At 45.7% G+C, this 20,141-nt stretch overlaps 1 protein-coding gene and 1 long non-coding RNA gene across 6 annotated transcripts in view; one reads left to right on the forward strand and one right to left on the reverse strand.

Moving 5' to 3' along the window:
- The window catches only part of ST3GAL5 (ST3 beta-galactoside alpha-2,3-sialyltransferase 5), a 50,002-nt gene extending 42,851 nt beyond the window's left edge, over positions 1–7,151 (reverse strand). The window contains exon 1 of one of the 4 annotated variants that reach the window (XM_032352678.1): positions 6,929–7,151. In XM_032352678.1, coding sequence (XP_032208569.1) covers positions 6,929–7,013 — 85 coding nt within the window. In that variant the 5' untranslated portion in view covers positions 7,014–7,151. The remainder of the gene's footprint in view (positions 1–6,928) is intronic. The other 3 variants (XM_032352679.1, XM_032352674.1, XM_032352676.1) reach the window with 3 other exon arrangements.
- Positions 7,139–20,141, forward strand: part of LOC116595874 — a 50,404-nt gene continuing 37,401 nt past the window's right edge. For both annotated transcript variants that reach the window (XR_004287895.1, XR_004287896.1), the window contains exon 1: positions 7,139–7,345. This is a non-coding gene — a long non-coding RNA (uncharacterized LOC116595874). The remainder of the gene's footprint in view (positions 7,346–20,141) is intronic.

Consider the following 20,141-nt stretch of genomic DNA (forward strand, 5'->3'; position numbering starts at 1 on the left):
GTTGGGGTCAGGGAGAAGGGCGGAGGGAGAGGGAGAAGCAGACCCCCTGCAGAGCAGGGAGCCTGGGTTCATGACCTGACTTAACCTACGAAGCCATCCAGGCCCCCTAGAAGCTACCTTTTTACCAGAAGATTTCTCTCTTGATTTAAAGAAAATACAGGTAGTTGGGCTGAATGAGTAATAAATCAAGGAAAATGAAAATCCATAGAATTGACAATTAACAAAAGCAACTCTGGGTTGGGTTCCTGCATCCTGGCATTATAAAAGTGACATCGCCAAACCAGACCTGAAGGGAAGGGAAGGTGAAGACAGTTTACGCAGTTATCCAGGATTTGATAAGCTTTACAGTCCTAGGAGAAGCAGACTAGTCCCGTGAAACCCAAATCAGAAGGCGGTAATGACCCTAGAAAAGGGACTGGAGGGACCACAACTGGAACCTGGAGTTTGGCAGGCCGGGGCAGTTTTGAGACTGAAGGAGAGGAAAAAATCCTAAAGAAGGAGAAGGAAAGTTTTGTTTGGGCCCCTTTAAACTCAGAACAAGTGAAATATATTTGAACTCTTAACACCAACAACACATATTCAGGTCTGCAAGGGACAGGGTTAAAACAGAGAATTTCCTTTTATGCCCCATACACATCCCTTTTACTCTCTGCTCCAAATATTTGGGAGGCCATTATTTGGGCAGGGCCCTAAGGAGGCCCGCTGCTACTCACATAACCAGTTTCTGTCAGGCTGGGAATATGGGCCTGGGGCTAGAGCAACTAGCAAAACGAAGCTCAGACAAGCGGATCTACCACCACAGTCATTATTTCCACAGTATTTCTTTCAAACTTATCCTGCATGGGACAGGAAGGCTGCATTACAAGATATTTTAGATTTGGGGAGGGATGTGTGTCTGGGAAGGGGTTAGAAAAGGCCCTCCCAGGAAGGAAGGAATAGGGCTCAGTGGACATGGGCAGACAGGGGTCGCCTGTGGGGGAACAGCAGGCACCGAGGGGAAAACGTGGCATGGAGTTTCTGAAGGTCCAGCCCAGGAAGGAATAACGTGCCGAGAGAAGCTGAAAAAAAAGCAGCAGGCCAGGCGGAGGCAGGTTGGAATTTTATCCTGAGATAAAAGGAGCAACAGGGAGGGGTGGGGGGCAGGGAGTGAACTGGGATTGGATTTTGGAGGGAGCCCTCTTGAGGTCAGACTGGAGATGGGGAAGTCCTCCTGTGCCCTGAGACCAGTTAGGAGGCTGCTGTGGAGACTCCGGGGAGTGACGATGGTGTCCGGGGGAATGCACCAGCCTGTACCGGGAACAGAGCCATCTCAGCCACCACAGGTGACCTTCTCAAGAACTGCGACAGGAGCTGTTCTCAAGCATGGGAGGGAGGCTGGTGCCTCCTCACCACCTCCAGGGCAGACTGCCTGAGTCAGAATGCCCCCTAGACCCTTCCTCTAGGCTCTGTCCCCTACAGCTTCTTAACTTCTCTGAGCCTCAAAATTCTCATTCGTACAATGGGAATAATAATGACACCAAACTCACATGGCTTTTGTGAAAATTAAGTGAGCTGACATACATAAATATATAAAATGGCATAGATATACAAAACAAGACACACATACATAAAACATGTCTGGAACAGGTGAGGATAAAGGGAGTCGGTACAGCATTTATCTTTTTTCCTGTCCTATCTACGTGTTGTAGCATGTGGGTCCATTGGGAGGGGTTGAGTTTAACAAGAGGATTTTCACAAAGAGCCCACTGCCTCTTTGCCAAAAACCACTGCTAGATTCCTCTGATCCTAGATTTGCTTGGCGGGCACCTGAACCCCACCACCAGAATGAGCTCTGACTGGCCCCCTTATCAAGACAAATCAGCTCAATGTTTACAGGCAAAGATGCAGAGCAGTACCGTCCAATGCAGTTGCCACTAGCCACATGTGGCCATGAAGTACTTCATATGTGGCCAAACCAAATCGAGATGTGATCTATATGAGAGATTCACACAAGGCTTTGAAGACTGAGTTTGAACAAAAGAATGTAAAATTCCTAACAATTTTTATATTGATTTCATAATATCGTGCACATATTGGGTTACCTAAAGTATTTTATTAAAATTAATTTCATGGGTTGCCTGGGTGGCTTGGTCGGTTAAGCATCCGACTCTTGATATCCCCAACTGAGCCACCTAGACCACCCCTCACTGGATCTATCTTAATGGTTATGTTCCTAACTTCTTAATTTAGCTAATTAAATCATTACTTTTTGCTGTTTTTCATGTTGATATGAGCAATTAAGATTGTACATTTCCCCTAAACACCAAGTTAGTTGCACCTCACAAGTTTTTTTTAAGTGTACAACTCATCCCACAGGTTTTGACATATATGTTTATTATTATTATCTTTCAAATTTAAATATTTTCAAATTCAAATTTTCAAATTTTTCAAAGTAGCTTTTAAAATGGATATAATTTAGTTGTATTATGTTCAGAGAACTTGGTCTGTATGATACTGATTCTTTTAAATATGTTAGGATTTACTTCATGACCAGGTATATACTCAAAGTATAATCCTCACTTCCTGTTTTCTATATAATCAGTGTGATCAAGTGTATTGTTTGCTGGAATAATCCCTTATTTATTTTCAGTCAGCTTGTTCTATCAGTTACTCAAAGATGTATGTTAAAAATCTCCCACTATGCTGGCAGATTTGTCAACTTTTTTTTATCCTTCTGTTACTTTTTACTTACATAGTTTGAAGCTGTGTTATCAGGTGCATAAGAGTTTAGAAGTTTTATATATATATATATATATATACATATATATATATATTTTGTTTATTTATTTGACAGAGAGAGAGAGATCACAACTAGGCAGAGAGGCAGGCATAGAGAGAGGAGGAAGCAGGCTCCTGCCGAGCAGAGAGCCCGATGCAGGCTCTATCCCAGGACCCTGAGATCATGACCTGAGCCAAAGGCAGAGGCTTAACCCACTGAGCCACCCAGGTGCCCCGAGTTTAGAAGTTCTTATGTTATTCAGAAATTGAAACTCTGATGTACCTGTTTCCTATTAATTTTTAAAATGTAGCTACTAGGAAATTTTAAATTATGTGTGGCTTGGGTTATCTTCTCACTGGACAGCACTGGTCTAGAGAAAGGATAAGCAAGGAGTCCACACCAACCAAGTCCTAGAAGACTAAGGACTTGACTGAAGAAAATAATAAGCAAAGAGAAGAGAGTGTTAGCAGCCCTGCTGAAGGACCATACTCTGTCTTCCTCTCTTGCTGCTGGAGTCTAGATAGGAAATGAGACCAAGATGTTTGTGAAAAGCAGAAAGGAGATGAAAAACAGGACAGAAAAGGATGAAAAAGCAGAACATGAGAAAAAGCGGCCAGGGAAAAAGGAATTGTACACATATAACAGAACAACTACTTCTGCTCTGAATTCAATACATTTAAGACTTTAAATATGAACATGGCAGTATTAAAAACAGCCTTAATGTTCAAAAGGCAGAACTATTATTCCACTAATGTAGAGCTTTTACATTTGTTATTTTTTCCCAAATTTCTCTCTTTGAATTAATCATATCATATGATACTTAACTATAATGATTCCAGATACTAAAAACTTGAAGGGAAAAGGAGAAGGATTTGTAGGTTTTAGAAGTTGGTGAACCATCCAATAACTTAATCCTGGATATTTTCTTCATGCCGGAAGAAGAAAACAAAACTATCTTGCATGACCTCAAAAGACTAACCGAGAAATATGCTTTTCCTTTAGGATGTGGGGGAATTCTTAGAAGAAATCCGGGAGTACAGAGAAGGCAGATCAGAGAAGTAGAAACAAGTACAGAAAGTATGACAGTACAAAAGCAGAGGGAGAAGAGGTTCTCAGAAGTGTTTGCAGCAAAAAGGCTGAGAGCTGAGATATGGTAAAGCAGTTTGGCCAGAGAAACTCTTCCCTGACAACATTGCTTTTGTTTTCCCCTCAGCTCGGCCTGTCCTGCTGCCTGACTTGGGAGACTGGGCATAGAGGTAACTGCACTTGCCGTGAGCATATGGGACATGGGCCATAGCCAAGTAGAAAAGGATCATGACTCCTGGTGGGACTCCTGCCTCTCTCCTTAGTGAAAAGTCAATGTTCCATCCATCAGCTAATAGAAGTATGTACTAACCCTATACTAATAAAAAGTAACCACTAATTACCATTTAATAACCATATTGATCACTATGCTAGTAACAATGTAATTATTCAAAAATTGGAATAAAATAGCTTTGCCTGCAGCTCCCAAATCTGAGTACACACGCCCATGGCCCCTTTATGTATGCAGAAATGCATACATATATATATCAAAGAAAGGTACGAGAACAGTCACCAGTCATAACAGCATTATGTGCGATAGCCAAATGCTGGAAACTGCCCAAATGTCCATCAACACTGCACGGATAAATACGTGATCTATTATTCACCCAATGGCTGGAATCAGCAACAAGAGTGAGCACACTACAACTAGAGGCAGCACCATGAGTGAGTACCAGAAACTTAACTCATGAGGAAAGATGTTCTCCCAGACATTGCAGGATCCTTGGGGAGGTAGGGACCCGCAGGGAGCACATATGGAGCTCCTGCTTCTTGATCTGAGTGCAGGGCTGTGTTCAGTTTGGAGAACATTTGTGAACAGTACACTTACAGTATGTCTACTTTTCTACTGTGTATGCCAAAGAAAGAAAGAAAGAAGCAAGCCAGCTAGCTCGCTAGGTAAGACAAGCCTGGTAGTGTCCTTGGACTCCTCTAACCTCATTTGTCTCTCACTCCCATGCACAACTTCCTTGCTCCCCCCACTCCCCACCCCCCAGCATGCGTGCTTAAAGTCTCTCCTTGGGGAGCCCACCTATCCGCACCATATTTATGGTTTCTTCCCACACCAGACTGGTGACTTGTGGCCCCCTCCCCATTTTGAATGCCTTTGCTAACTCAGGTCATTCACGCTGACCCAGCCCTAGCTTTTCCTTTCTGGGAAGTTGGAAAGTTTGTACCATCATTGTGTATCTTCCCAGCTGTTTTATTCTGCCAACACTGCCCAGCTAGACTAAAGACACAGAGCATGCCCTCTGGGAATGATCTCAACCCTCCATAGGCAGTTCAGATTAAATTGTTCCTCAGGAGCTAGAAGGGTGTGGAAGATGAGCCTCGATCCTTCTCCCAGGAACTGCTGGCTCCAAGACACACTCCTATGCCCTCCCCCCCAGCACCTGGATGGAATCCCACAGAAAACTCTGAACCTCTTTTTATTGTCTATCCCCCTCCCCAGAGCCAACCTGCTAGATACATTTTCCCCACTGCTGCCAAATAGCATGGGGCTAACTTGGCAGTTTGTGTCAAAATCATAAGCATTTTCAAAATACGTAGTCATAAACATTGAGTTTTTGGAATTTACGCCTGTTGGCCCTCTCACTCTTTCATTAACCCCCTCTGCTTTCTCATCTCACCCATTTCTTTTCGGGCCTGCGGAAGAAATGGCTATGGATCATAACTAAGGTTCATTTCATTTTACAAAAACAGCTGCACGCACATAATGGACAGACACGAAAAAATACTCGTGACATCCTGGTTATGGGCTCTGGCAGCTCGCCGGCATCTCCTGTCCAAGCAAGCACTGGTTAGAATTTAGGTGATCCTAGCTCTAAGACTAGAAATGTAAGACATTCTTCTAAGCTGTCAAACTCTCCAGACTACACAAGTGAAACCACAACGGATGGTGTTTTTGAATCTGTGTTCCTTTACTCAACAGACATGGATTCCTCTTCCAGTTTCAGGACATACAGCCCACTACGGAAGAGGATTAGCAGTTATAAACCAAGAGGATAGGGAAGCTAAACACCAGAGGGCCAGAGATGAGTCTCCTTCCTCTTTGAAACCCCGGCACCCAGTTTCCTGCTTGGTACCAGAAGCAGGCAACCAAAGGGTGCCAGATTAAACGCAGCACATGAAACTATTTTCTCTTTTAGAAGAACGATATCTAATTAAGCAAAGGCCACAAACACGAATTAAGACATGAGGATATCAAATTCATTTTTCCAAGTTATTTCCTGATCTGCAGGACCCTCTCTTCACTGGCCAACACATTCTTCGGTCAGAACCACTGATCCAGAGGCCTGGAAGGGACCACAGCCATCAGCAGCTCAAGCCTCCCAGTAAAGACCAGGAGATAGAGCCCCACCTGGGGACCAGTGCCGGCCAAGGTCACCCAGCTCTTGTGGAGCAGGGACAAGATCCCGCCTCTCCCTATTTGCCCGGTTCCTCTGAGAGATGCCCTCGGAAAAGCTTATGTTACTTACACACTAACGGCGTATAATGAATGCATGCCCACGTCAAGTCACCTACAATTCAGAGGAAAGCAAAGGGTCACCAAAACGTGCCTCTTCCGTAGGGCAGGCTGCAGAGAGGGGGCAAGGAAGGTCACTGCCCAATTTCTACCTACAGACGCCACACATCGTGCCTTTCCGAAGGATGCAATGAGCAGTTTGGGAACCTGCTAATTTACCCTGCAAAGGGTCCCCCAATCCCGTTCCAGGATAATGAGTTAACTCGGCTCCGCCGGCTAGGAAGCTTCCAGCAATGAATTAAACCCCGAGCCGCTGCGGGAAGCCGGGAGAGAAAGGACCACTGCGGCTGGACCCGACATCCTGGGGGTTCACCCCTTTGCCTCTAACCACGTCCACGCTGGCACGGCGCCCCCCGCCCCGTCCACGGGGACCGAGACCACGATTCTCAGCCCGCGCCCCCGCTAGGCGCGTCTAGGGGCGCCGTGCCCTAGGCGCTGCCCGCGGGGGCCGAGGCGGAGCCGCCGGGCCAGCGAGGTAGGGGCAGGGACTGATCGCCGCCGCCGCCGCCGCCGCCCCCAGCCCGCGGGCCCCGCTACGCCGAGGAGGGGGCTGCGCCACTTACCTCGGCCGGCAGGTGCCGCCGCCACCGAGTCTGTTCGCAGCTGCAGGGGACGCCGCTCCGCGCCGCCTGCCGCCTTCGTCCGCATGCTAGGGAGGGGGCGCCGGCCGCCTGCCAGTCCCGGGCCCCGCGCCCCCGCCCGTCCCCGGCGCCGCGCTCGCGCCCATTCAGCACCGGACCGTCCGCTCCCCCGCACGGATGCGGAGGAGGGACGTGGGGCGGGCCTGGAGTCACGAGGACAGGAGAGACCAATCCGAACTCGCGAGGGGGGGGTCCCTCAGCGGCCCCGCCCCTGGGACGAGCGACCCCTCCACCCAGCGCGGCGGGGGAACCCCGAGGGTAGGCTGGGAGGAGCCAGGGTGCCGAGCACCCACCGCTCACTGGAAGTCTGCGTGCGGTTAGCTGATGAAGGAACAAAAGGTACAGCTGGACTGGTTGTAGGCTTTTACGGCGCTTAGGACTGGTACTTGCGGAGCCGGTGGATGGAGGGGCTTTACGTAGTCACGTGCTTCACTTGCCAGCACAACACCCCAGGCCCACCGGGGTTCAGAGTTCCTGGGGCCACGAGACCCTTGAGAACTACCCCAGGGCAGCCTGGGCGTGTGTCTGGGGACTTGCAAAACATCTTTCTATTGTTCCACGTGTCCAAGAAGAAGAAAATGGTGCGGATTCCCGACTAGTCTCACAGTTGGGTTATTGAGGCCCAGAGAGCACAAGTGAGTTACCCTAAATCACTGAGCCATTTGGTGACAGAGCAGATCAGAACGTGCTCTTGGAGAGCCGCTTTCCATACCTCAGGAGTCTCCCTTGATTCTGGAGAGGAAATGTCATACATATTTTTAAGGCATAAATATTAGTGAATCCCCAAATTCAGGAATGAAAAGGAGTTTAAAGCACTGATATGTTATTTCTTTAACACGGCAGAATGTGTATAGTGTGCCTGCAACATTTCTGTGCTTTAGGACTTGTTGACTCCTCAGTGAGCTCGGTGAAAATGGTCTGTCTTCAGAATTTCCTTTCAGGTGAACAGATAGAATCACATGATCACTGGTATCAGTGATACCGGTTCCGGTTTAAAAAGGAAGATCCTAGACACTGAGTCAAATGTATTTAAGTCAACTGAGAGTTTTGTCACTCTTTTTTGCAACAGTTTGTAAAGGGTTTGCACAGCTCCCAACAGGGTTTGGAAATGTCTGTGTTCTTTCCCTGGTGGGGGCAGGGGTGCTGGAAAAAATGTGGTATCTGGGTAACAAAGGTCAGAAAGGGAAATCTTGAAAAGGAAAGGGTGGGGGTGGGGAGACCCTGCTGTTATACTTTCCAAAGAGATTTTGCCATAAAAATGTTTCTAGGTCATTCTAAGGTGAGGACATGGGAGTATTTTGAATATACTGGAGGAAAAGCTGTCACAGAGATCTAAATCCAGTAGATTGGCCAAGGCTGGCCAGGCAGAGCAACTGCTGGGGAGGGAGGGTGGGGGTTGGGGGGGGCAGTCAGTGACACCTTCAGGAGAATGCTGAACACCTCATCATTTCTCTCCTGGAGACCAGCCCAAGGCCAGATGGCTTGATCAGATACTCTTTACCTCTCTTTGCCCCAGCTTCTCTTTCCCTTTCTCCCAGATAGATACTCCTTGTTGGTAAAATGCCATGACAGCATTATGGCTGACATAAAGATCCAGGTGCCCTGGCTTGGAAGAGTGGGTGTAAGGTGGGTGTGAGAAAGAAAGGGAGCTTGAAACTGCCTCCTGTCCCAGCCTAACGGGATGGCTGTTAAGCTTACGCTGCACCCACTACCTCGTTCACCACCTTCACCACCTTCACATTGGGTGGGAAGAGAATCTGACTTGCGCAACAAGACAAGCCCCTGCCCTAAAACATCTTTTTCCTAGCTGCAGAGTCATCCTAAGCTAGTGCTCTGCGTTGAGATAGAGATCCTACCAACTGTAGATTAAGATCAGCCGCTAGCTCTCAGAGCCTTACCTGGAATCTCTTCAGGTCAGTGGCTGGTCTCAGAAAAGCTCAGGACCCTGGCTAGAAAAGTGGCCAGACTCTGTAAATCTGGGACAGCTACCATGATTTTGTAATTCTTTAGCTCCTTATGTTCATTACTTAGGTCATTCTGACAGCAGACATTGTGGTTGCCCCCAGTATCTGCTCCCTCTCCCCTGCTTTGATGCAAGATATGGTTTAGGTAAATTTGCCCCACTCTTAACTGTATGAGTGAGCTTTGATGGGTCCAGGTCAGAAGTTCTCAAGGTATGGTCCGTGGAGCCCTACGGGGTCCCTGAGGACCTTTCAGGGAATCTCTGAAGTCAAAATTAGTTCCTTATGATCTAAGATATAAGTTACCTTTCTCATTGATGGTACAAAGGTAAAGGTGTGCAAAATATTGGTGCCTTCACACATCGGGGCACTAATACCACACTAATATCCTTCACCGCTACACTCATGGTAAAAAAAAAAAAATGTTTTTTAATTAAAAAAATGCTATTTGGTTTAAGAATGTTCTTGATGGAGCAGTAAACATTACTTAATTTATTGAAATCTCAACCCTTAAGTATATATCTTTTTAATATTTTATATGACAAAGTGGGAAATGCCCATAAAACCGTCCTGCTGGTGACTGAAGCAAGGTGGTTGTCCAGGGGAAAGTTCTTGTGTGACTGCAAGCCGTACCAGCTGGTTTTGTGAAGGGTGGGGGTCATGGAGCACCATATTTACTTGAGAAAGCAACTGACAAATTACAGTTATTTAGTAGACATTTTCTTGACAATTAGGTGAGCCTGTCTCTCCAAGGAAAACAATGGGCTGTTAGTTGCCAATGATGAAAAAATTCCAGCTTTCAAAAGAAATGTAGAATGTTGGAAGAGTTTGTATCACCATGGGACAGCTTCTCAATATTTAAGGGCTTTTCTGATGGGACTGATGATGATGTTAACAAATATATGATTTGGGGATAATGGATCATGGATGATGAGCCAGTGCTTGGAAGACCTGCATTTCCTCAGTGAATCAGGGTTTTCCAGATGGCTAATGCCTGATGTTACAAAATCACAGATGGGTTAAAGATGAATTTTAAATGCAAGGCAGACAATGGACTTTTAATAGTGTGAAAAGTTTATAGATAAGGTTTCAGATTCCACAGTGTAACAAGCCTTGAAGATATGACCTCTTGTAGAGTTTTGGTATAGTACCAAAGAAGAATAGTCACAATTATCCTAAAAAGCTGTTAAAATATCTCCCTTTCCAATTACATATGGATGTGAAGCAGATTTTCTTCCTGTACTTGAACCAAAACAATTTGCAACAGATTGAATACAGAAGGAGATATGAAAATCCAGCTGTCTTCTATTAAACGAGTTTTAAAGAGACTTGCAAATTAAAAAGTAAAGAAAAAAAAAGCCATTCTTCTCACCATCTTTTTGTTTTGGAAAACATAGTTATTTTGGAGGGGATATTAATGCCTTTTAAAACATAGTTATTTCTTAATTAACTTGTTATAGCATGTAAATTTATTATTTTTATGATGATTTAATTCATTTTTAAAAATATTTTATTTACTTGAGAGAGCGAGTGAGTGACAGAGAGAATGAACGGGGGGTGGTGGGGGGCAGAGGCACAGGGAGAGGGAGAAGCAGATTCCCCACCAAGCAGAGATCCCAGGACTCTGGGATCATGACCTGAGCTGAAGGCAGCTACTTAACTGACTGAGCCACCCAGGTGCCTCTCTTTTATTAATTTTAATAAATATAATTTCTAATTTGGCAAATATCAATAGATTAAACCTCCATTAAAAAGATTCTTTGGGATCCTCAGTAATTTTTAGGAGTGTAAAGGGTCCTAAGATTAGAGCTTGAGACCTGCTGGTCTAAACCACTCAGAGTCACCCCATCCTCCTTACCACTAGGATTGATTCATGGGTGGCCATAGGAACCAGACTGATCCATTGAGAGGAAATCTCAGATTCATGGGGTGGTGGGAGAGAGATGCTCTCATCTCCAGCTAGACAGAAGTAAGTAGCCCCAGAAGCTACTGATAAGGCAGTCTCATTTTAGACTACAAGAGGAGCTTACCTTAGAAGAGAATAATGCTGAGGGAAGCAGAGAAGGAAGTTAGAAAGAAACCATACCCTTTATGACGTTTTTGAGCCACTAGATCAAACCAGCCCTGTAACCCATCCTGCCTCTATACAATTTAGTTTTATGAGTCAATGGAGTCTACTGTGGGTTAAACTAGGCAATTTCAGGCACCCCCTTGATGTTTTGTGTACCTGTTTTTAAATATTTTTACCTCAATTGGGGCCCAAGGCCTCAGGATAGTATACTTTCTAGGGTTTATTCATTCAGCTTTTTCATCGTATTATCAATGTAAGTTAGCTTCTGAAAGGAAGCTGGAAAGCAGAGCAGGGACCTAACTCTGGACCTAACACAGGCAACTGGGACCTAACACAGGAAGGGGACCTAACACAGAAAACTGGGGTCAAAAGTGCCAAAAATACTTGTGAGAACAATAAGGAACAGTGGCATATGATCTTGCAGAGCAAAGTTATAGCAGATTTTTATTTTCTTTTGCTGTTTTGTATTTCTCAAATTGGAAAACATGAGCATGCACTGCTCTTTTAAGGAAAGAAATAGAACTATATTATTATTTTTTAATAGCCCTTGAGAAGCTCGCAGGCTTAGAGAGCAGACTGGCATCAGGATATGGCAAGAGACGTCTCGGGCTAAAATTGCTAGCAGGAAGGAAGATCTGTAAAGGTTGCCAATAGGCCCGGAAGACAAACTTCCCTTCATTTACAGCTTTGCCAAGAGCCAACCTCAAAGATTCGAGGGGATGAGCAAGAATCCCCAAGGGTTAAGGAATCATTAATTATGCCTCAAAGTGGCTGGAATATTTGCAGTTGAGAAAGAGAGAGAGAGAGAGACCAATGTGAAGAGTAGGTCAACACTAGAAAAGGCTTGAGATACCACATTAAGTGAAAACAAAAAAAATAGGACAGATTATATGCAAACTTCTATCATGTGGCCAAAAAACGAGAAGAGAACTTGGAAAAAGAAAACAGTTGTGGTGGTAGGGTGGTAGGATCATGAGTAATCTTTTAAGAGATGTCCTTTCATGTTGCTATAATGTTGTTTTTTACAATAAATAAAACTGAAGGGAGTCATTGGTTCCAATTACTGAGGTCTCAGAGGCTTTTCCAGATGGCCTGTTTCTTTTCGCCTGCCAAATGGCTCTCATCTGACACCAAGACAGAAGCTGTGCCTTCCCTAGGGCCTGGCATCTTCGAAGCTGTTAGGGGTGATGCTGTTGTGACTATCCTGTAGGTGGCCAGAAGGAAAGGCGGGAAGGAAGCTGTAGACCGAGGCTGTGTGGGAGGTAGAGGGGAGGGGGAGGCAGCCATCCCTCACCCTCCACCATCGCCTTGTTGTCGGGTTTCCCACCCAGGTGTTGTCTTTGTATTTTTCTCCTGGCGAGCTTCACCTCCTATTTGACTCCCATCCTCCTCCTCCTAAGATGCTGTCCCTCCCTTGGTCCCCAAGGGCTGGAGCACAGCTGCAGCCAACAGAACACAGGCTGTCTGCTGCCCTAAAGCATAAAGGAAGTCAATCCCTTGAGGTTTTTCTAGGAATGTTTCCTGTGAGCAATCACGGGGAAAAAGCAGGAGTAAAACAAAGGAGGGAAACATCAGGGGAAGGCTGTCTGTTGAGAGGGCGGCTTGGATTGAGGAAACAGTTGCACACAGACTGAATTCTTCTAGAAGTTGCAGGCGGGCCCCATATTCAGGCACATCTGCAGGCTACCGTTCCATTCTTCCTCCACCTATATATTCACTGCACAAACATTTCCCAAGGGCCTGACATGGGCCAGGTATGATGCTAAGTGCTATACAAAAATGATCTCATTTTATCTTCACAACCCACCCCCCCGCCCCTTGCAATAGGTCTTCTTTTATCCCCATATCTTATCTACGGAAGTTGAAACTTGAGAAACTTAGGGGCATGCAATAAACTGCCAAAGGTCACATGGATAAGAAGTAGCAAAGTCAGGATTAGAACCCAAGCCATCAAACACCAGAGTTCACCTAAGGCACAGTCCTTTCCCAAAAGGTCAATGCGTCTAACTGAAGAGAAAGACACTTTAAAACAAATGAACAGGGGCGCCTGGGTGGCTCAGTGGGTTAAAGCCTCTGCCTTCGGCTCAGGTCATGATCTCAGGGTCCTGGGATCGAGCCCCGCATCGCACTCTCTGCTCAGCAGGGAGCCTGCTTCCCCCTCTCTCTCTGCCTGCCTCTCTGCCTACTTGTGATCTCTCTCTCTCTGTCAAATAAATAAATAAAATCTTTAAAACAAATGAACAAGCAAAACCAGTAACACTGTGAGATATAACAGAGGGGCTATTCACAAGCTGGCATAGTGGTGTGGCCATTGGGATGGGGGAGGGGAGTCGTAGCTGGAACTGCCTCAGAGCTGCTTAAGGACAATTGACTCTGGCTTTGAAGGATGAGGTGGGTATATTGGTAGTAAGTCAGTTCGGGCCTGTATTCATTTTCTATTGCTGTGTCAAAAATCTCCACAAATTTAGCAGATTAAAACAGCACAAATATACTGTCACACAGTCCAGGTCCAGTGTAACCGAATTCTCCGCCTAGGGCCTCACATGACCAAAATCAAGGTGTCGGCCAGGACTGCCGGTCTCAGGTGGGCTTAGGGTACTCACTCAAGTTCACCGGGTTCTGGCACAATTTACTTCCTTGCTGTTACAGGAGTGAAGTCCCTGGAGTTGTTTTGCAAGCTGTGGGCCAAGAACCACCCTCGGCTCTTCAGGGCAGCCCAGGGGTTCTTTCCCTATGGCTCCATAGAAAGTTCGCAAGGTAGATGGTTGCTTTTTTCCAGGCTAACCAGAGCATAGCTATGTGACTTTTTCTTCTACTACCAACTGGACATAACTTTCTGCTTTTAAAAACCCCATGTGGCTAAGTCAGACCCACTCAGGGTAATACCCTTATTTTAAGATTAGCTGATTTAGGACATTAATTACACCTGCAAAATGTCTTCACAGCAGCAGTAAGTTAGCATTCGATTGAATAACTGGGAGAGTGTGCATCCATCAGAGGCTAGAGATTGGGGCAACATCTCAGAATTCTGCTCACCACAGTAAGATTTAGCAAATGGAGAAGATGAGGAAGATCAATCTAGAAAGAGGATACAGGGTGAGCAAGGCTTCTGGGATACTGCTGGAAAATGACAGAAAAGTGAGTGCCTTGTTACCAAAAACACGAAAGAGTAGATTCTGAAGAAATCCACCCTGTCAAAAATCCCTAAGATGCCGGGGAAACTATGAAAATCCTGTTTTCACATACAGTAAGGCTAAGTTGGCAGGAATGGGAGGAAATCCCTCAGAGGCAGAAACAATGAGGAAGTGTGAAGCAGGAGAAGTGAGCAGGAGCCAAATGACAGAAAAAATAGAAAACAAATTCAGACTGAATTGGGATATGAGAGAAAGATTGGAAATCTTTATGAATACCCAGAACCTTCAAAAGACAGAAATTTTAGTGGATGTTGTCAGACCTTGCTCCCCAAGGGAAACAGTGGCATACATGCCATAGACCATTACTTGCCTTAAGATATCTAATTTTATTTTATTTTAATTTATTTATTTGAAAGAGAGAGAGAGAGCATACAAGCAGGGGGAGGGGCAGAAGGAGAAGGAGAAGCAGCTCCCCACTGAGCAGGGAGCCCAAAACCGGGCTCGATCCCAGATTCCTGAGATCATGACCTGAGCTGAAGGCTGACACGTAACCAACTGAGCCACCCAGGTGCCCCAAGATACTAAATTTTAGTTCAGAATGGAAGCAAAAGAAAAAAGTTTCCCTGAGAATTTCTAATCAGAAGCTTGTCCTTATGCAAGTTTGGGGCTGGAATTCATACCCTCTTTGTGACCCAAAACCTTTTAAAATGGTCGTAGGTTCCCAGGATCCTAGGATCTGGCCCCATATCTCTCAGTCAGGCTCTTCACTCAGCAGGAAATCTGCTTGGGATTCTCTCCCTCCCCCTCCCCCTGCTCATTCTCACTCATAACCTCTGTCCCTCTTCTCTCTCTAAAATAAATAAATCTTCAAAAATAAATAAGCAAGTCATCATGCAAGATTGAGGGCAAAATAAAGGCATTTTCTGACAACAAAAATTGATGGACGTACCCTAAGTAATGAAACATCTAAGGGATGTACATTAGAGAGAAGGAAAATGATCTCAGAAGGTCTGAGATGCCAGAAGCGTATGAGGCAAAGGCACAAGGGGAAGAGTTAAAAGGTGAAACTTGATTCTGAGAAAAACAACCACCTGAATGCACAACGCCATGAAAATCATTAACGAGCACCCTAAGATTGGGAGAAAAGCATTTGTAGGGGGGCAATGGAAGATTTGACTGGGGCCAGAACTTGAAAGGTTTACCAGCGGAGGGTGTCTGGACTTTATTCTCCTGGCAGGAGGAAGATATTGACTTGTTGTTATTGTAAAATGATAAGATGCAATGCCTGGGAACAGGACCAAGCAGGTGGTATCCATGAGTGAGGGAGGCTGGGTGTGAGACAGTTGGAAGCGGGCAGCTAGGAGGGGACTCCAAAGCCAGAAAGCCCTATCTAAAGGGGTCAGTCACTGCTCAGCTCTTTTCTACTGCTGCCATGTGGGAGTTGAGCTCCGCATGTTGCCAGATCTTTCGTTTTCCAGAGAGGCTATAATCGGAGGTTTGGGTCAGTTTTGGTGTTCTCAGTGTTTAAAATAGACCCATAGATTCCATTTTTTTGAGAAAATTGTATCACAAATGAACATGTGTGGTGAGACAGAACTTTCACATGGAGGGCCCAAGGGTTTGTGACACCTGGACTGGTAAAAGTGATGATGTGGAAACACAGATCTGGTGAAGCGTGCAAGGTCTGCCTGCGACGCTGGTCCCAGCCTTGCTGCCTCTTCAAAAATTATCTTGCCTGGTCAAGTTTGGTTTTGCTTCTTTACTCAGGGATGCTCTCATATCACCAACAAGGCTGTTAAGTCTTTAGGAGATAGGGGTCTTATCCTCTTCGGAGAGGTTAGAGCACACCACAGGTTAGAGTACACTGCCTGGCTTTCAGAGGGTAGGGCAGACAACCTGGTGAGAATTAGCTCCCTTCTCCTGCCTCCTGCAAGTCTTGTTCTCCAAAGAATGGAAGGTATTTTTTCATCCTTCCAGCTCCTCAGGGTTGCTGTACTCTAGGGATTTGGATTTCCCTTGCCCAGCCTCTAGCGAATGGCCTCCTAAAGAAGCTGAGACCTATGCCCAGTTCCCCTGAACTGTCCTAGGAGGTAAAGAACCTTCTATAGGAATGCCTGAAGATGGCCCATTACTGAGCACTAAATGCCACAACTGGGCAGGAAACTGGAGGTCTTATGGTCAAGACCATGGCTGATCTGTGTGTGATGAGGGCGTCGCTGGCCCCTGGAGCCACAGATGTACAGAACCAGACAGAGGTAAATGGTAACAATGAGGGAGGAGGCCCCTGACCTATTTTTCTGGTACCATATAAGGTCTAGAGTTTCTTCTACTATCACCTAGGAGCAGGAGGGAAACCAACAGTAGTTAATGTCAAGTCATCTGGTCAACCAGACACAACCAGACTTAGAAAACAATAGGCACTCTTGTGCCAATCCTGTGGGCACCTGTGAAATGTTTGTAGATAGCAGGAGGTCTACCAGCAATGAAAGTTGAGGGAGGTAGGAGAGAGGAGTTGGTAGAAATGCGAGAAATGACCAAGCCTTGGATGTCATGGAAACATGTCACCACGTCTGCTTATCCCAGAGGAGCACTCATCCTTTGTGATCATTATCCTAGAGTCAACAAGGAAAAATCATAGCTTTTCCACTTTATATACACTAAAATAATGTGTATATAAATAATAAAATGTAAGAGACCTACCAAAAACTTCCAAAATCACCAGTGCAAAGCTCAATGAATTATCTCTAAGTGAACAGACCGTGTCAAAAACAGGTCCAAAAACAGAACATGGCCTATCTTCCCAAAGTCTGCTTTGTGGCTCCTTCTGGGCACTACCCTCTCCTTTCTCCTGTGATGGTAGCCACTCTTCTGACTTCCAGCTCTTAGATTTGTTCAGCCTGTTTTTGAACTTTGTGTTAAAGAAATCCTAAAGTGTAGACTCCTTGTGTCTGGTTCCTTTCGCTCCATTGCATTTGGGAGTTTCACCTATGTTGCTGCTTGCAGCCTCCCTTTGTTCATTTCCATTGTTGCATAGTGTGGAAATACCCTGATATATAAAACCCCCTGGTTGGACATTTGGGCTGTTTCAAGCTGGAGACTATGATAAATTATTGTTGTTTTTTTTTTAACCTTCAAGAAGAAGAGCAATCTTAAGAGAGTAGTGGAATGTTGGGGAGTCCTGTGGTCATCTCTCCATGATTACTCATGATTATAGCATTTTACTGAACTGAAATGATCTGAAAATACCCTGTGACAGTTCCCAGCATTTCTTTGTACTCAGTAGAGCTACATGTAGGTACTTAAAAACTCAAAAAGAGTCAGAAATGGAAACAGTCCTATCATCCAGCCCAGAATTTCCCAAATTTCAGTTCTACAAAGGCCATCTTTGTGACTTCTGCCATATTCTTGTACCACCAAGACTATCACTTCATATTTTTCTTCCATCTGTCTAACTTTTCACACTTAGAGATCCATTCTTGGGGCATCTGGATGACCTAGTTGGTTAAACACCTGAATTTGGCTCAGGTCATGATCTCAGGGTCCCCTGCTTAGCGAGGGGTCTGCTTGTCCCTCTCCCTCTGCCTCTGCCCCTCCCCCTGCTTGTGCATGTGCTCATTTGGTCTCCTCGAACCAATAAATACATAAAATTAAAAAAAAAAAAAAAAATCCAGGGTGCCTGGGTGGCTCAGTGGGTTAAGCCTCTGCCTTCGGCTCAGGTCATGATCTCAGGGCCTTGGGATCGAGTCCCGAATCAGGCTCTCTGCTCAGCAGGGAGCCTGCTTCCTCCTCTCTCTCTGCCTCCCTCCCTGTCTACTTGTGATGTCTCTCTGTCAAATAAATAAATAAAATCTTTAAAAAAAAAAATCCACTCTTGCCTTGTCCTAAGAAATAATAGCTCCTGGCCTTGATAGGTGGCTACATTGCTTCTATTTCACATTAGAACAAACATATAACTATTCAAATACATTTGTCAGTCTGCTACCTGTGTGAGATATTCTCTGTTGCCTACTTCTGGGCCATTCCTTCCCCCGCTCCATCTGTAAACTGACCTCCCCAGACTGCCTCCCCCGGCTCCCTTGCCCTCCCTTTGTGTGTGTTCTTCTGAGAGGCAGAGAAGAGGGTCTAGAGGTCAAGGCCTGCCTCCCTACCCCAGCTGGTGGGGCTCCATTCTCTGTCCGAAGGCTGTGGGTCTGGGCAGGCAGCCGTCTCTCACAGTGAATAGTTTTATCCCCTTGCCTTTCCAGACATTCGAAGTCCCTGGCATTTTACCATTTCTAGGCTCCATTTTGTGTCCATCCCTTTATAAACAATCCCTTACTCAGCCTTTTTGAACTTCCCATTTCAGGGGGCCATCTGTTTCCTGCTAGGAGGGATGGTATATCAAACACCACCAATGGCAGGCATGCATTCCTTGTTCTGTACAGTTGCTAGCTGAGACCCCGGAGGGAGCTCACATATCCAAGGTCCCCCCCATCGCCGCCATGAGTGCCCAGGCTGGGAATGGCCTCCCTGATTCAATGCCTTTCTCTAGGTGGATGCTTCTCCGTCGGGGAAGGAATTGTCAGTTCTGATAACAATGTCCAAGTGGTCAATATTGCAAGTCCTCTTTCTAATCCTCGTTCTCTTACCCTGTCTTCCAAGTCCTAATCTCTTTTTTCTTAAACTGTGCCCCAGATCAAACTGGATCTCAGCTTGCTTATTTCTTCCTCCCCTAACCTAATACTGACACATGGTTTGCATCAGCTCTCCCAGAGCCCCTACCTTTGTTCAGACACACCTGCATTTCAGTTCTCTCCTTTGATCATGACTCTTTCCCAGGAAAGGCCCAAAGCCCTGACCCAAACATCTCTTCCTCTATGAGCCTGCTGTGTAAACCTTTCCCTTTGTCCAGAAATAATCTTTGCCTCCCCTGTCTCCCATAGCTCTACCTTAGCACTGGCCCAAATGGTAACAAGTTGTGTGTATGTGTTTCCTTGACTACACTGTGATCCCTTCTTGGAATGATCATGCCTGACTCCTTTAATAAATGATCAGCACCCACCCCTGAGCCTGACTCAAACCCCTCATGGTGCTATGTTGAATTAAATTGCATTCATTAGGTCATTAAGAATATTAAAGCATGAGGGGCGCCTGGGTGGCTCAGTGGGTTAAAGCCTCTGCCTTCATCTCAGGTCATGATCTCAGGGTCCTGGGATCGAGCCCCACATCGGGCTCTCTGCTCAGCGGGGGGCCTGCTTCCCTTCCTCTCTCTCTGCCTGCCTCTCTGCCTACTCGTGATTTCTGTCTGTCAAACAAATAAATAAAATCTTTTAAAAAAAGAATATTAAAGCATGAGAGGTGATGTTCTAATGGGTCACAGATGAATTCCTATCCTGCTAATTTTTAATGATTATTTATTTTAAAGTGGTATGTCAGGGCACCTGGGTGACTCAGTGGGTTAAGCCGCTGCCTTCGGCTCAGGTCATGATCTCAGGGTCCCGGGGTCATCTCAGCGGGGAGCCTGCTTCCTCCTCTCTCTCTCTTTGCCTGTCTCTCTGTCAAATAAATAAATAAAATCTTTAAAAAATAAAATGGTATATCAGAGGTATGGCCCAAGTTGAGGGTGACTCTTTCCAATCTCTTATTCTTCCCCTGCTGGAAAGGGGTGGGGAAACAGTCATCCGGTTTCATTCTGGGTCCTCCAGCTGAGGTCCTTAGATGAGCAGCATTGAGCCCATAGACTGCTGAGTAAGTATGCAAACACTGTGTGCATGAGAGGGAATAGAAGGGGAGTGGGGCTCAGAGTGCTTTTTGAATTCCTGAAGGCGTCCAGCTCCAAAGAGCACGTTGACCTTAAACATAAAGTAGGTCTTCCTGATCTCCAGCATCTGAAGTCAAGTTAAAGCACCTGTGAATCATATACTGTCCCTTCTCCTGGGTTTTTCCTCTGTGCATGGATCTCCCGTGGGGACCTTCGGGAAGGGTAGTTT

This window comes from Mustela erminea, chromosome 7, assembly GCF_009829155.1.
Source record: "Mustela erminea isolate mMusErm1 chromosome 7, mMusErm1.Pri, whole genome shotgun sequence".
Classification (NCBI taxonomy): Eukaryota; Metazoa; Chordata; class Mammalia; order Carnivora; family Mustelidae; genus Mustela; species Mustela erminea.